The following is a 15,328-nucleotide window of genomic DNA, read 5'->3' as shown; positions in this document are numbered from 1 at the left end:
GTGTTCTCACTGGAGAACACTGGCCCTGACAGATCGCTCAGCGGCACATCGCTATGCAGAATCAGCATGGTTGGCCAGGTATACTTGCGCATACTAGGAATTTGGTTTGGATTGCTGTGCAACAGCCAGTTATATAACAGTTAAAGAGTGACAGTACAAATATACATAACACAGGTATAGGCTAGATGTACCCTGGGAGTTATAGACGCAGGGAACATATATTCGCTCAGCTGCACAGCGCCTAAGCAGCCATCAGCGGTGCCACTGGTCATTGCAGCAGATCAGGTAGGTAACAATACAGCAGGGACATTACAGTTATCACACAAGGAACGCATACCTGCAGCGCTGTGTGCTGAGCGCTCTGAGCTATAACTAACCCTTGCTCACAGCCCCCCGCCATGAAGATAAGCAACTCCTGCAAATTTCATTCATTATGCTGCTGTTTTTTTCTTATGAGTATTAAGTGGTGTGCTGCTCTCTGGTCTTTGTTTTAGTTTTTTTTGCTCCTTCATTGCAAGCTTAAGGACTGTAAATATACAGTGGATATGTGAGTGCAACAACGGATTGGTCTGAAACTGTGCGTTTCTTCTTGGAATATAGATTTCATCAATAAATAGATAGATATTAGTAATCTCGCCCGAAGCAAATTCAAGCTAGTTTTCTATCTTGTGATTGCCTCTGTGTTGGTGCCTGTGTGAGAGAAAGAAATGCAGTTTCACTCTCTGCCAACAGAAGGGAGTGTTTCACACTGCATACCTCCCAACAGTTCCGAAAACTGGGGGGGGGAGGGGGGTCTGTTGGGAGTCCCTCCTGTCGGCTGCTAAGCAGCAGTGAATAAACGCGCACAGAATCTATTCCTGCAGCCAGGGGGCCGGGGGCATGGCTAGAGGCTCACAGAGCCCCTGGGTCATGCCCCCATAGCTGCAAAACGGGAGCGTGGCCTCACGGAAGAGCTGTGAGTATATGCCACACCCCCAAAATTTTCGCCGCACCTGCGACGCGTTACACCCTGTCCCTCCTCAGTCTCCCTGAAAGTTGGCAGGTATGACACTTGGACGAACAAACGGACACTAGCCATATAAATAGATGATCTAGATATGTTGCTAAATATATATATATGCACTATGTAAATAACTGGTAATAATGGGACATACAGTAGATACAAAGATAGGAGCATCACAAACCCTACTTAATATCTGTTACCACTGTAATATATTTTGATTACTACAAGATTATTACAAGATTACGATACTGAAGTAACCTTAAGATTCCTATCGGAAGCAGATACAGTTAAACAAAGAGAGGCCATTCATTGTCTGTGCAGAAAAGGCATGCTGCAGCATAAACCATGCATATTCCTGCTGCAAACCTTTTCTGCCTCTGGAATAAATAGCAATAATTTCATAAAAGGGCAGAGTACAAAGGAACAGCCCCGCCCCCTTCCTCCTGCTCTCCTCTACTCCACACACACTGCAGTATCATTTGAGAATGTCCATCCTGCAACAGCAAATTAGGAAATGTTCTCTTTATTTCGCTTTACACAGAGTACTTTTCTGTAAATAAAAAGACAAAGCTTTTTACTATGTTACATAATATAAATGAATAGCTTACTGTACTATATGAGCTCTCGTCATATAGTACAGTAAGGTGTTTAGCAAGTGAAGGAAAAATGTGAAATTTTCAACATTTATTTATAATCTCATTAACATGCATCTCTTATCTGCTTCACAGTAAAAGGCTCTAACTAAATTTATGCAGCGTTGCTGCGTGGCAGACACACACATCAGTAATTTAATATTTATTCCATTAAATCTGACTTGTCTTTAGAAAAAAATACCACAAGAAACTCCTCCTAACTCTGGAAGTAGACAGAATGGACCACAAATCAATAAATATATATATACACAGGGGCAGTTGGCCTGGGCCCCCATACCCTGGTACCTGGCCAGTACAGGGATCCGGGCAGCGTGGTCCCTGCAGCAGATGGGAACTAGTAGCGGTACCCATCCGCCGCAGGGACCCTGTTGCCCGGATCCCTGCATTGGCCAGGTACTGGGGGGGAGTTTGGCAGCCTCCCTCTGAGGGGAGGGGCGCCACAGACCTTTTGTTGTACAGGGGCCCCCACGGAACCTTAATCCAGCGCTGCCCATGCACATAAAAATAAAACCTTAAGTACACAGTAAGCATATTGCAGGGTTGGTGCAGGTATTTTGGGTAATAACTAGAGACAGGATTATATGCAACATAAAAAGCTTACAAATATGCATGAAAAATACTTAAAATATGCACGAAAAGTGTTAAAATATGCTACATTAATAAAAAAAGATTTTTTTTTACTTATTTATTTAAAAACCAGCATAAAACTAGTTGCAAATAAACCTCAAAAATAGGCCCACAGCATCTGCAGATGTCTAGTGCTGTACACAGGATTTTTTTTCTTCCTGGCTGCTACAGCAAACTGCAGCATCCAAAGCTGCTCTTGCATCAACTACACGGACCCTCATCTCCAGCACCGATGGATCAAATGTCAGCATAGCATGTGAGGGAGGCGCAGTGGAAGGCTTCCTCCCTGCTCCGCATACTCACTGTGACACAGCATTTCCTCCGCACCGCGTGATGTCACAACCCTTCTGCCCGCCTCCTCTGCTGCAGAAGTCTGTCTCTTGGTGTAAAGTCCCAGGCCAGGGGCAGGCAAAGGTTCAGGAGCTTTGTAATGGCATCCGCCACGACTGACTTTTATTAACATGGATTGGCAGCCTAGAGCAGTGTCAGACATAGCGTACATCCAAGGTTCCCCACACTGCGCACATATTGCTCCAGCCTGCACACTCTACCACTACCTGGCCAGCAGCAGCAGCAGCAGGGCAAAGCAGTGCTGTGACTCACGGGTGGAAAGGGGACAGGGCCTAAAATATGCATCACTAGATTTTAGGTGAAATATGCAATAACCAGTGAGAATGGGCAACATATGCAAATGCATATAATCCTGTCTCTAGTAATAACCTTTCACAGGTTGTGTATTCCACCCTAGCAGGGTATCAGGTGAGACAGTCATCTTGGGTGCACTGCGTAGGATTACACTGGATAGAATAGGTTACACCTAGAAGAGATGACACAAAATGGGGTGATTGTAGCGTCCAAATGCTCCAGAGTAGGGTCCCAACAAAAGTCATGTATATACTGCCCACGGAGGAACCATCTGAGGAAGCCATCTGGGGTGCAATACGTACCTATAACATTTTAATTCTATTGCAAATACACAATTCTGATTAAAAAAATTACTGCTTTGTTTTTTTGTTTTTAAGTATAAATGTTTCCCCAAAAAAACACTCCCAGTTTTATTAACTCTGTTGTCCTTCAATATATACAGCAGTACTCAAGATAAACATCCGAATACATTAATATAGGTCATGAGGCCTATCTGGTGGAGACTCTTATAGTGTACAATAATAGTTGTAGGAAAAACCATGCAGAAAGGCATTTCCTGTATTTACATGTCAGCTGTATCCTATTGGTGGACCTGTCCCTCATAGTAAGTAGAAAGAAACCATAGTGATATATTTGATATGTGTCGCATTATAATACTGTAATTGTAATTATAGGAGATTACTGTATTAACTAATTCATGTGAAAGTCATGCGTTGGACAGATTTACAGTAAAAAGATGGTTAGTAGGGCACCCAAAAATGGTCGACAGTGGATGATGATTTTTTATTTTTTTTTATCTTTTCTATCAATTGACGTCTTGCGTTGTTAACCGTTTTCTACAGTCTACATATGTTTTGACCTGTTGAGCCTGTCAACCTTTTTTTTCACCTTGACCTTTTGGGTCGTCCTATTGACATTTTTAGTATAAAATTTGATTATAAATTAATTTTAAACTTCCAAATGGAAATTCAATCAGACGAGAACATAAAAGATGGTTATTACTCATATAATGTTCCTACGGTACTTGTTTCCTAGCACGGCGCCCACGATTTTCAATCGTATGGTATCTTATGCATTGTATCGCATTGCATGCCATATAGCCGCATGCGATGCAATGCGATTTTGGTCCCCCTATACGATTTTTAATTGTATAAGCACCCGAATGGGTGCTTACAATGTTAAATGCACCCCTGCGCCACCCCCACTATGAACGCCAACCCGAAGTGTGGTGAGTGCAGCGGTACGCGTCCTCCGACCTTTTCATACCCCCACTATCCACGTCGGCGTGGAGTTGATTTTAGATAGTGTTGCGAGCTCAGCGAGTCACTGAGCCCCGCAAGGGGGCACGTATTACTTTACATGTATTCCGCGTCCCCTCGCGGGGCTCGCTGCGCTCGCCATGCTTCGGGCTCGGTGGCTTGCTGCGCTCGCCACACTGGCTAAAATCAACTTCACGCCAATGTGGTTAGTGGGGGTATGAAAAGGTCGGAGGACGTGTACCGCCACCCCTCGCCCCGCTTCGGGTTGGCGTTGATACTGGGGGTGGCGTGGGGGTGCTTTTAACATTGTAAGCACCCATTACGGTGCTTATACAATTAATAATCTTATACATTTTTAAAATCGTATACCATTGTATATGGCATACAATGCGATGGTATACGATTTTAAATTGTATAACATTGGGTGCCATCGCGCAACATTGCATCGCATACCATTGTAAGGCTTATGGTATGTCATTATCTTATTGATGCAGCTTGGTTACATTTGCTTTTCCCAGCCTATAATGTCTGCCTTTTAGTTCTAAAGAGATGCAAGACGCTACTATGCAAAATGTATAATGCCGTATGTACATGCATTTAGATGCACCTGCGCTGTTTGAAAATTCATATTTAACTTACAAAAATAAATCAATTTTTTAACCCATACATTCCCCCAGCCGCTTATTTTCTTTTCTCATACTACTTGGCATATGCACGTTTTCAGTTTAGTGTATGACAGAGGACTGGTTATCCTCAACCAAGGAGTGTAATCTTGTCACTCAAACATACTGCACACGTTGTCATGGTGCCGCCTGTGACCACCAATATACAGCTAGTGAGAAACATTGACAAGAACCACCTGGCCCATCTAGTCTGCCCTAATCACTCACTCACACCAGGGTTAATATGTTTTGTTGGGAGCCACTTAACATACCAGAATAATATCGGGTTGTAGGAGGAAAAAGGAGTCACCCGGAGAAAACCCACTTAAGCACAGGGAGACTAAACAAACCAGTTAGGGCACATGGTGGGGATTGAACCTATGACCCTCAGTGCTGTGAGACAGTAATGCTAACCATTACACCATCCTCAATCCCTCACCATCGGAATGGTGCCGAATTTGGCCCCTTCCAATTTTAGGAAGGGCCACTATGTGGGAGCGTTGGGCACATGCCTAAATTGGCACTATCCAGAAGACCATAACACAGTTGGGTGGTAGGCTTTAAATTAATTATTTGTTGTTGTGAGATGTTTAAGCATGTACAAATGTGTATACATACACCTATCCTCACATCACAGCAGATAGCATTACTGACTTTTGACTTATCCGAACCAATAAAATAATATTACTTATTGTAACCACATGTGGTTGGCTTGGTCATTGGTCATACATTAGAAGAGTACAGGGAACACAGAACTAAGCAATACAGTATCTGAGACAATACAAAAGAGCACAGGCAACAACTAGCAGCACAATTCTCAGTGCACAATACAGCGGAGATGTAGAGAAACAAAGGAGTTGTCTTCGTGTTAACCATGGATGGGCTGTCATTGGAGGAGATGAATGATTACCAGTGAGAGGAGATGCGGGTATAGACCTTCACTGAGTGGGAGAGCGCTGTAATTGAATACGAGAGAAGAGAATCCTTCTTCCAATGATCACACAATCTGCTACACATCTCAAGTACGTAGTACACTATTACCAAATAAAGTCATTCAGGAAAATGTACGCAATTTTGGTATGAAGGCAAGACGGCATTCTTATACTTACTCCGTGAATTGTTATGCTTAATCTTCTATTTTCTACCAATTCTCTTGTGGTACGAAATACGAATATTAAGTGCATGGTATAGATGTGTCGTCCTACAGTCAGACTTGATACACCATTTGGCGCGAGACACCTGGTGAGCAAACCGCAACATCCTGTGCAGCACTGCTGTTGTCGGTCTTTTTTGCCCTAAAATGTCTTTAGTTACAATGAGATGTGACCAGGGCGCCCCAGGAGACCATGATGATTCATGTGATATGACACTTGTACAGTACATCGTGTGTCACAGAGTGTGTAGAACAGAACTTGGTTTGAACAAAAGCCGCGGGCTCTGCATTCGAAGCACTTTGTACAGACATTCAGAGACTCACACAGATATACAGGTGTCAATAATCAAATCCACACAGTCCCCTTATGCATCCTGGTTATATCACATGGTGACTCAGACACATTTACAGTAGCTAGAGGCACGCGGGACCTGACGCACCGAGCGGGGCTGTTTGGCGCAACGGCAGCAATAATGTGCTAGGACATAGATGATCAGTACTAGCTATGAACTATGATGCAAAATCCAGGTAAAAGTATCTTGTCACGGGAGTTATTGCCTGTGGCCGGGCATTTAAGCCATGTCTGGGTGGTTATGGTATAAATCATAGACTGACTCATAATATAATATATACAGTCATATGGTCGACCACTAATGGTCGACAGAAAAATGTGGACATGGTGAAAAGGTAGACGTGAAATAAGATCAACATGATTTTTAATGGTTTAAGGGTGTCTATGTGGACATGGACACTGTTTAAGTGTACCGTGTCCCCTCGCTGCGCTCGCCATGCTTCTGGCTCGGCACACTATTTTATTCTCCCTCCACGTTGTAGTGGATAGTAGGGCATGAAATACCGCCTGTCGGCACATGTCGGCTGGAAATATAGTAAAAAAGCATGTCGACCTTTTGAACCTGTTGATCTTTTGTTAATATGATACTTGTATATTAGCACGGCACCCGTTACGCAGTTAGCGTAGCTGTGCTGTCACAATCAGCGTAGGCAGCGTAAATAGTGTAGTGTTCCCTGTCAGATTCAGTCAGTAATGGCTGCTAGCACACCCCCACTATCCACGTCACCCCGAAGCGTGGCGACCTGTTCATACCCCCACTTTCCACTTCGGCGTGGAGTTGATTTTATAAAGTGTGACGAGCGCAGCGAGGGGATGCGGATTACTTTACATGTATTCCGTGACCCCCTGCTTCGGGCTCGCTGCGCTCTCCACACTATATAATATCAACTCCGCGCCGACATGGATAGTGGGGGGGATGAAAAGGTCGGAGGGCGCGTTCCGCATCCCCTCGCGGGGCTCGCCACGCTTCGGGGTGACGTGGATAGTGGGGGTGTGCTAAATCCCATTGCATCACATAGACGTACACTGGGGTGTTGTGCTAAATCGCAACACACTAAAAATCACATGTGATTTTGCATGTGATGCGATGCGATCGGTGGTCAGGGTGCAGTGAATAAATTAACTAGTGAGATCGCATCTCACGGCACGAAAACGTACCACGTGATCGCATGAGATTTTGCGTGTGATGCGATCAGCGGTCAGGGTGCAGTGAATAAATTAATGAGATCGCATCGCATTACATCGCACGGCACGAAAACGTGCTATGCGATTTCACTACGCAGAATATCCCACTAAGCAAATAGCGTAGTGGGCGCCGTGTTAATGCACAAGTACCAACTTATGAGTCATAGAAATGACCATCGATGGCTACCACCAATGACAATAGTACAAAGAGACGTCGATGGCATCATAATATCTAAAATACATCTGTCTCAAACCGATGGATGATGGCCATCCATAATAAGCCAGTGACTATACATAACCTTTTTGCTGTGGGTGCCGGACGGGATCCCGACAATCATTTACCCGACGTCGGGATCCCGACTGTCAAAACGCTGACAGCCGGGTGCCCGACGGCCACCCGCTATTTTCCCTCGTGGGGGTCCCCAGCGAGCCCGCAAGGGGCTTTTTTGCACTCGCCATGTTGTCTGACTCCGGGCAGTCGGGATCCCGACGTCGGGATAATGACTGTCGGGATCCCGACTGCCGGAGTCCCATACCACACCCTTTGCTGTAAATGTGTTAAAAGGAAATTTCTACTCAGGCGCTAATATTGTACCAATGCCTACAAAAATCTCAAGAGATTTCAAAAGATATTTTCTTTATATTGAAAAGCAGCAGAAAACAATAAATACACCTGTGTGGGTGTATATCGATATCGATATAAAGAAATCTGTAAACACTGTAGAATTCTGCACTAATGTATGTAAAGTAGGATCACTATGGATGTATTCAAAAACCGCTAATAGGTGCTTATTCCGTTTTTAACCCCTTCACGACATTGCCTTTTAAGGTAATTTTTTTTTTTTTTTCCTCCTTGCGTTCAAATAAGCGTAACTTTTTTAATTTTCCGGCTATATAGACACATGAGGGCTTTTTTTTTGCGGGACAAGTTGTACTTTGTAATGGTACCATTTACTATACCGTATAATATTCTGGGGAATCAGGAAATAATTCAATGTGGGGTAAAAAAAAAAAAAAACGCCATTGCACAATTTTGCGCTGGTTACGGTTTTTTTGGAGTTCATAGTTCGTTTAAAATGATGGGTTATCTTTATTCTATGGGTCGTTACGATTCTGGTGATACCAAACTTATATAGTTTTCGTTATGTTTTACCACTAAAAAAAAAATCGCAACTTTTACGGTTTTTCTAATTTGCGTTGCGTCGCCATGTTCTGCGGCTTATAACTTTTTTATTTTTCCACCTACGGACCTGGGTGAGGGCTCATTTTTTGCGGGCTGAAGTGTACTTTTTAATTAATACCATTATGGGATATGGGCGACTTTCTGATCTCTTTTAGTTATTTTTTTTTGGGTACGCGATGCGACCAAAAAACGTAGTTTTGGCGTTGGGGATTATTTTCCGTTTACGCCTTTAACCGTGCGGGATAACTAATGTTATATTTTAATAGATCGGACTTTTAGGAACGCGGCGATACCAAATATGTTTATTTTTTTATTTTTTATTTATTTTTATTTGGGAAATGGGGAAAGGGGGGTGATTTGAACTTTTAATATTTTTTTATTTTTTTTTTATTTTTAAACTTTATTTTTTTTTTTTTGTTACTTTTACTACAAGGCCCCCTAGTGTACTTGACCACTAGGGGGCGCGATCGCCTGTACTAGGTTCAGCCATAGAGCTCTATGGCTGAACGTAGTGATTTTATGCACTTCCTATTACATCCTGCCTGAGGCAGGATGTAATAGGTATGCATACACGGCCAGCACAGGGGTCTACATTAGACCCCTGGCTACCATGGCAACCGATCGGCACCCTCCGATCTCGCTGCGGGGGGCCCCGATCGGCGCCGGAGGGGGGCGCCCCCCCTCCGATCAGCTATTTAAGCACTGCGGGCGCTTTGCCCGCGGTGCTTAAAGGGTTAAACGGCCACGATCGGCGAACTCGCCGCTCGTGGCCGTGAGAGCAGGGACCTGGCTGTAATATACAGCCATTACCTGCTCTCTTTCAAGCCAGCTCACTCCGTGAGCTGGCTTGATTCCCCCGCAACCGACATATGACGTATATATACGTCATATGTCGTGAAGGGGTTAAAATATTTATTCTAGACATGGACTTATAAATATACAAATAAAGATACAATTAGTTACGTAATAAAAGATCTCAAAATAGGCACACCAATAACTAGACTAATAAATATATAATTCTAAAACTGCAGAATATCTATTGTTAAAAAAACAAAAACATTTGATGCATTGAAAAACATTTATCTCCAATGAGAATTCTCGGTAACATTCCCCCCCTTATGAGATTATACAGATTTTGAAATGTTCAACCATATTGACCAGATTATTTATAGCGGACATTAGTTATCAGCAAGAATCTATATACTCCGGGACAGGTCAATATTATCTAACATTTCAAAATCTGGGTGGGATCTTATCAGGGTGGGATATAAATGAGAATTCTCATTGGAGATGAATGTTTTTCGATGCATCAAATTTTTCTTTTAAACAATTGACATTCTTTTTGCCTATTCATTTATTTTTATATCTGATCCAACTCAGTTTTTTTATTTATATATTTTTAGTCTAGTTATTGGAGTGCCTATTTTAGGGGTATTTTATTAGGTCATTAATTGTATCTTTATTTGTATATTTATACATTTATATCTAGAATACATTTTTTTTTTAAACTGAATAAGTACCTAGGAGCGTTTTTTGAATTCATCCATAGTGATCCTACTTCATATTTATTAGCGCATAATTCTCCAGTGTTTTCAGATGCTGTAAATGTGTTGCCTTGTTGACCTGCAGAATCCATTTTAATAATGAGAAAAATTTTAGAACGGTAATCCAAGTCAACATCCTAAAATGGCAGCATCTGTATACTTATACAGATGTATAGTTTGGTTAAGCCAAGTCAACATCTGAGTACATTATCCCCTGCCTGTATAAATATACAAAAGCTGGCATTTTCAGCCGCTGACTGTTAATGTCAAACAGCGAGCTTTGTCTTGTGTCTGAAATTAAAAATCTGCTTTGAGATCGCCATATGTCTGTCGAAAGTTTATGCTACTTTGGTGCTTTCATGACAGCCATTTTCGAATGGTAGCCGAGGGCCTGTTATTGGGAAAACATTTCTCTTTAGTATAATTTGCCTCGTGCGCTGTCAGCAGCCGTAGTCCTGTGATTTAAGGCACAGGACCAGGTTACATAATCAAAAAGTTACAGTGCATTTTTCTTGTGCTCCTATTGGAGGAAGAAGTCAAACAAAAAGCCTTCAGGATGATAATTCTTTATAAGGAACCACGGTGCTCTGTAGCATTGGTCAGTGGGGTAAGCGTAACATGGGCGCGCATGAAAACCAGATAAATACAGCTTGTGAAATAAAATAAGCAAGTACAAATCCTGTGTGTGAAAGCATTTGCCTTTTTGATCAACACCCTCCATTGTAGCCTCACAAAATGTCACTTGGAAAAAGTGATACGCTGGGTACACGTTCTAGGATACGAGCGATGTCCTTTGAACTCCCGGTCACATGATCTACTGCATACACACTGAATGATATCGTTCAATGACATCATCCTGACACACCTCTGAACATGGTGATGCATACCCTCCAACTGTACCGATTTAGCCGGTACAGTACCGGTTTTTTACGGTCTGTACCGGCTAAATCGGAGTGTAACGAATGTACCGGATTTTTAGGAATCCATCTCGGCCAATCATAAATGTAAACTACCTGAACGTAAAACTTCAGTTCAGCCGGAGCTTTATGACACGTGATGTTACCAGAGAGCGCCGGCCCTTCAGGAAGCAGCGAGGTAAGGGCAGATTGCGCGGGGTTGTGTTGATTATACATTAAGTAAAACATGTCGGTGTGAGGATGTGTATATCCTGTCGGTGTGCAGTTTCTGCGACTGTCGGTGCAGCTGGACAGTATGCGGAGACAGAACTGTCGTAGAGGAGGGCAGTCCATTTGAAGCATAAACGGGCAGTGTGGCATATGCTTGGGGATGTGAGGGAGGAGGCAGCTGCTAGTCTATAGCCACGCCAAGCTCACACCGCGAGTCAAGGGGAGATGATGTATCAAACCTAAAGTGCCGCAGCATGGAGAACCCGGCTGCGGTGACTAACAGCGGAAGAAGTTTCAGGTCATCTTCCAGCCAGACCCCGCACAGCCGATGGGGGCTGAGGTAGGGACAGCCAGCACAGCCACAGTTATCTCTTTTTTTTTTTTTTTTTTTTTTTTTTAAATGGGATGCTACAATTTTTGGGGTATGAAGTGGAAAGTAAAAGGGTCGTGGCCACTCCCCCTTTTCCCATGGCCACGCCCCTCTATCTTAGGCCACACCCCCGTACCGGTTTTTGAGTCCGATATGTTGGAGGGTATGGGTGATGTTGCCGATTTATAATCAGGACTTCACTGCATTCACAGACTACTGGGGTTGTTAATGAACTGTGGGTGCGCACTTTAACAATAGACGATATGCATGCTAATAGTGTTACCTTAAGCTGGCCATACACCAGTCCAATTTGGCCACTTTTCAGTGGGCAAATCTCAGGTGTTAACTTTATTATTTATTAAGTTATTTATATATAGCGCACACATATTCAGCGCTTTACAGAGAATATATGAACATTTACATCAGCCCCTGCCCCAGTGGAGCTTACAATCTATATTCCCTTGTACACACATATACCCGCACACACAGACATTCTAGGGTTAATTTTGTTGGGAGCCAATTAGCCTACCAGTATATTTTTGGATTGTGAGAGGAAACCGGAGTACCCGGAGGAAACTCACGCAAGCACGGGGAGAATATACAAACTGCAAACAGTTAGGGCCATGGTGGGAATCCAATCCATGACCTCAGCACTGTGAGATAGTAATGCTAACCATTACACCATCCATGTGACATCGGTCCTGTGCGCATCAGATCGGTGTTGGAAATCGTACCTGCTTGCATGACCGATCTCCAACTCTGATGGCTTTCCGGCAGTGGGGAACGGGATCACATGCGATATATCACATGCAAAAATGCCGTATGCGATATATCTTCCCTGTCAGCTCAAGGACAGGTCGCCTGTGGCTTCTACAGGGGAAAGTTTGCAGTAGTGTATGGGGGGTGGGGGGGGTGTTGGTCATTCGGAAAAGTGTCACTCAATGTATGTGTACTGTAAATTATGTTAGTCTGGTCGGACAAAGGAGATTAGACGGACAGATTTGCAGACGCAACGAGTTTGATGAGTAATAAATACAGTGTTAGCACAGTGCTGGGAGAGTTTCCTCCGTAATTTGAGTTTGTGGATATATAATTAATTGCAGCTAAAATATTTCATTTAGCTTTCTGTGCCAATACTGCTTTGTAGGTGGCACAGTGGTTAGTATTGCTGCCTGCCGGTCTTAGATTAATCCTGACCAGTGTACCATAATGTGGTTTATAGATTAGTACTAGATTGGCGCCGCAGATGGAAAGACTATGGCTTGCCTATTAAGCCCTAAATTCCTGGTACTGAATTAATTCTCATTGTGATTTCCTTTTGTTGCAGAGCATAAAAAAGGAGAAAGAGGGAGAGGAGAAGTGGAAGCGTAGGGGGCTCTCCAGTATATTGGGTCCTCCAAGGCGGCCGAGCCGGCAAGACAGTAATGCAAGTAAGTGTGCCTTTCTGCTTCTCTATGACTCCTCACACTGTGCCTGAAATTGCATGTATTAGATTAGTATAGCGCCACCTGGTGGCATGAGAGGGAATATGTAAGGATTTATTACTAGTATTTTATAGTATGGCTGGAATCATGCTCACTTACATTAATATAGCTTGGGATAGAACTGCTATGTGAATGTAAATAAACAATTACTACTATACACTCGTTTTCAGCCTGAAAACCACCAGAGTTATGATTATTCATTGTTCTGATGTGTCCGCCATCTGCCCTCTCTTACAGTTTCTAGGGCCTTGCAAATGCAGAAACACCCCAAGCACTTATCAACATCCTCTTCCAGTAGCCCCGAGCCAGCAGAGAACAGGCTCCGTTCCAGTGGGTCCTCCATGGACGGGCCTGACACGTCTTTCAGCTTGTTCTCTCCACCACCCAATACAGGCTCAGCGTACAACTCTCCTGATGGTACCAGGGAACTGGAGGGAGGTGAGTGTGTTCCCTGATAGCGTGTTTTATTGTCATTAACGCCATCCTTTTCGGCCAGTCACATGGTTGCTTTTCATGTTCCATAGCAATGAAATCTTCTATGGAAGGATTCCATCCCACTGACTCATCTGATGGAAGTGCCCGGACTTCCGGTTCCCTCTTTGATTTTCCATCACCTACACTGGAACTGCTGCAGGAAGAAGTTAAAGACACCGATCGGTAAGAAGGGCTGTAAGTGGTCACTGCGGCATGATGGGCATGTGGTCCGTATAATGGTGCACTGTGCAGTTTTCAGGAGATTGGGCCTGATATAGCAGCTTGCTGGATATATTGGCCAATTTACATGACGGTCACTGCAGTCACTACTGTGGTAGAAATACAGATGTCCTTATTTTTTAGTTAATCCGCATTAAGTGAACCGTTCATAGACCGTGTAACCTGGAAGAGGCGGCCTGCTTAAGTAGTCTCCAGTGCCTGTTCCCTACAATAGTACTACACAGGGGCTCTGAGGAGGGCCCCAAGATAATGTGACCACACCCACTCCTCAATACACTGCTATGGCAGCATCTACATAGAGCTTCAGCAGGACCGGTTCGACAGGTTCTAGATCAGAGCCATCCTCTTAGTAGTGCGAGTGCTGTAGCTGTCTGCAATTCAAAAGAGTTGTGCAGGAACTGTACAGTAAGGGCAGCGCTATGTCACCCTAATACTTATTTCTGAAAGTCATTTTGTGCTCAGTTATCTTTTACCTTGTTTATCTTCCTGAGCCTTAAGGGGGGGAGAGCGATTCAGTCCCAGAAGAAATTTTCGCCAAGTGAAAAAATGGGCGCATTTCATTCACCTATTCAATCCCAGTGCCAATTTTTCACCTGGGCCAAAACTCCAGCATTGTTGTATTGGTGAAAATGCCGCAAAGTTTGCCTGGTTTTAGCGAATTCTCGGCCATGTTCGCCCATGCCATTTCGCACCCCCGACCCCCCCCCACCCAAAAAAAAGTTAAAGGCATGGGTGAAAATGAAATAACCCCCCTTAATTACTTAGATGGGAGTTTGTCTCGAGTTTGTATTTTGGAGCCGACATGAGTCGACAGATGGTATTTCATGTTCTACCATCCTTTGGGGTGCGGAGGGAAAATAGAATAGTGTGCCGAGTGCAGGGAGGCCCCGTACCCGAAGCATGGCGTGTGCAGCGTTACACTATGACAGTGTCCATGTCGACTAGGTTGACATTCGGAACAAAAAAGATGAAGCTCATGTTGACCTTTTGACTGTTGACCTTCCCATTGTCGACCTAATGCTTGTCGACCTTCCCACCATGTTGAACTATTTCATGGTTGACCTAATATGGATCTACCCAATGACCCAAGCACATATCGCAAATGTTCCCCTTCCTGTTTGGTCACAACTGACCGTTTCCTAATATCTTCTAGAACAGTGATGGCTAACCTTGACACTCCAGCTGTTGTTGAGCTACACATCCCAGCATGCTCTGCTTCAGTTTTAGCATTTCCAAATAGTAAAACTGTAGCAGGGCATGCTGGGATGTGTAGTTCAACAACAGCCATCACTGTTCTAGAAGGTGCTAAATAAATAAGAATCAACATCCCATCTTCAATAGAACTCCCATCTTAGTAAATGTACTTC

General features: G+C 43.6%; 1 protein-coding gene across 4 annotated transcripts in view; it reads left to right on the top strand.

Moving 5' to 3' along the window:
• ARHGEF12 (Rho guanine nucleotide exchange factor 12) overlaps positions 1-15,328 on the top strand; it is a 180,959-nt gene that overhangs the window by 106,881 nt on the left and 58,750 nt on the right. For all 4 annotated transcript variants that reach the window (XM_083163061.1, XM_083163060.1, XM_083163059.1 and 1 more), the window contains 3 exons: positions 13,091-13,193; positions 13,485-13,685; positions 13,772-13,904. In XM_083163061.1, the coding sequence (XP_083019187.1) occupies positions 13,091-13,193; positions 13,485-13,685; positions 13,772-13,904 (437 nt within the window). The remainder of the gene's footprint in view (positions 1-13,090; positions 13,194-13,484; positions 13,686-13,771; positions 13,905-15,328) is intronic.

This window comes from Crinia signifera, chromosome 19 (genome assembly GCF_055691185.1).
Source record: "Crinia signifera chromosome 19, ASM5569118v1, whole genome shotgun sequence".
Taxonomy (NCBI): Eukaryota; Metazoa; Chordata; class Amphibia; order Anura; family Myobatrachidae; genus Crinia; species Crinia signifera.
Note: the sequence above shows the minus strand (reverse complement) of the source record. Positions and strands in the feature narration are given on the sequence as shown.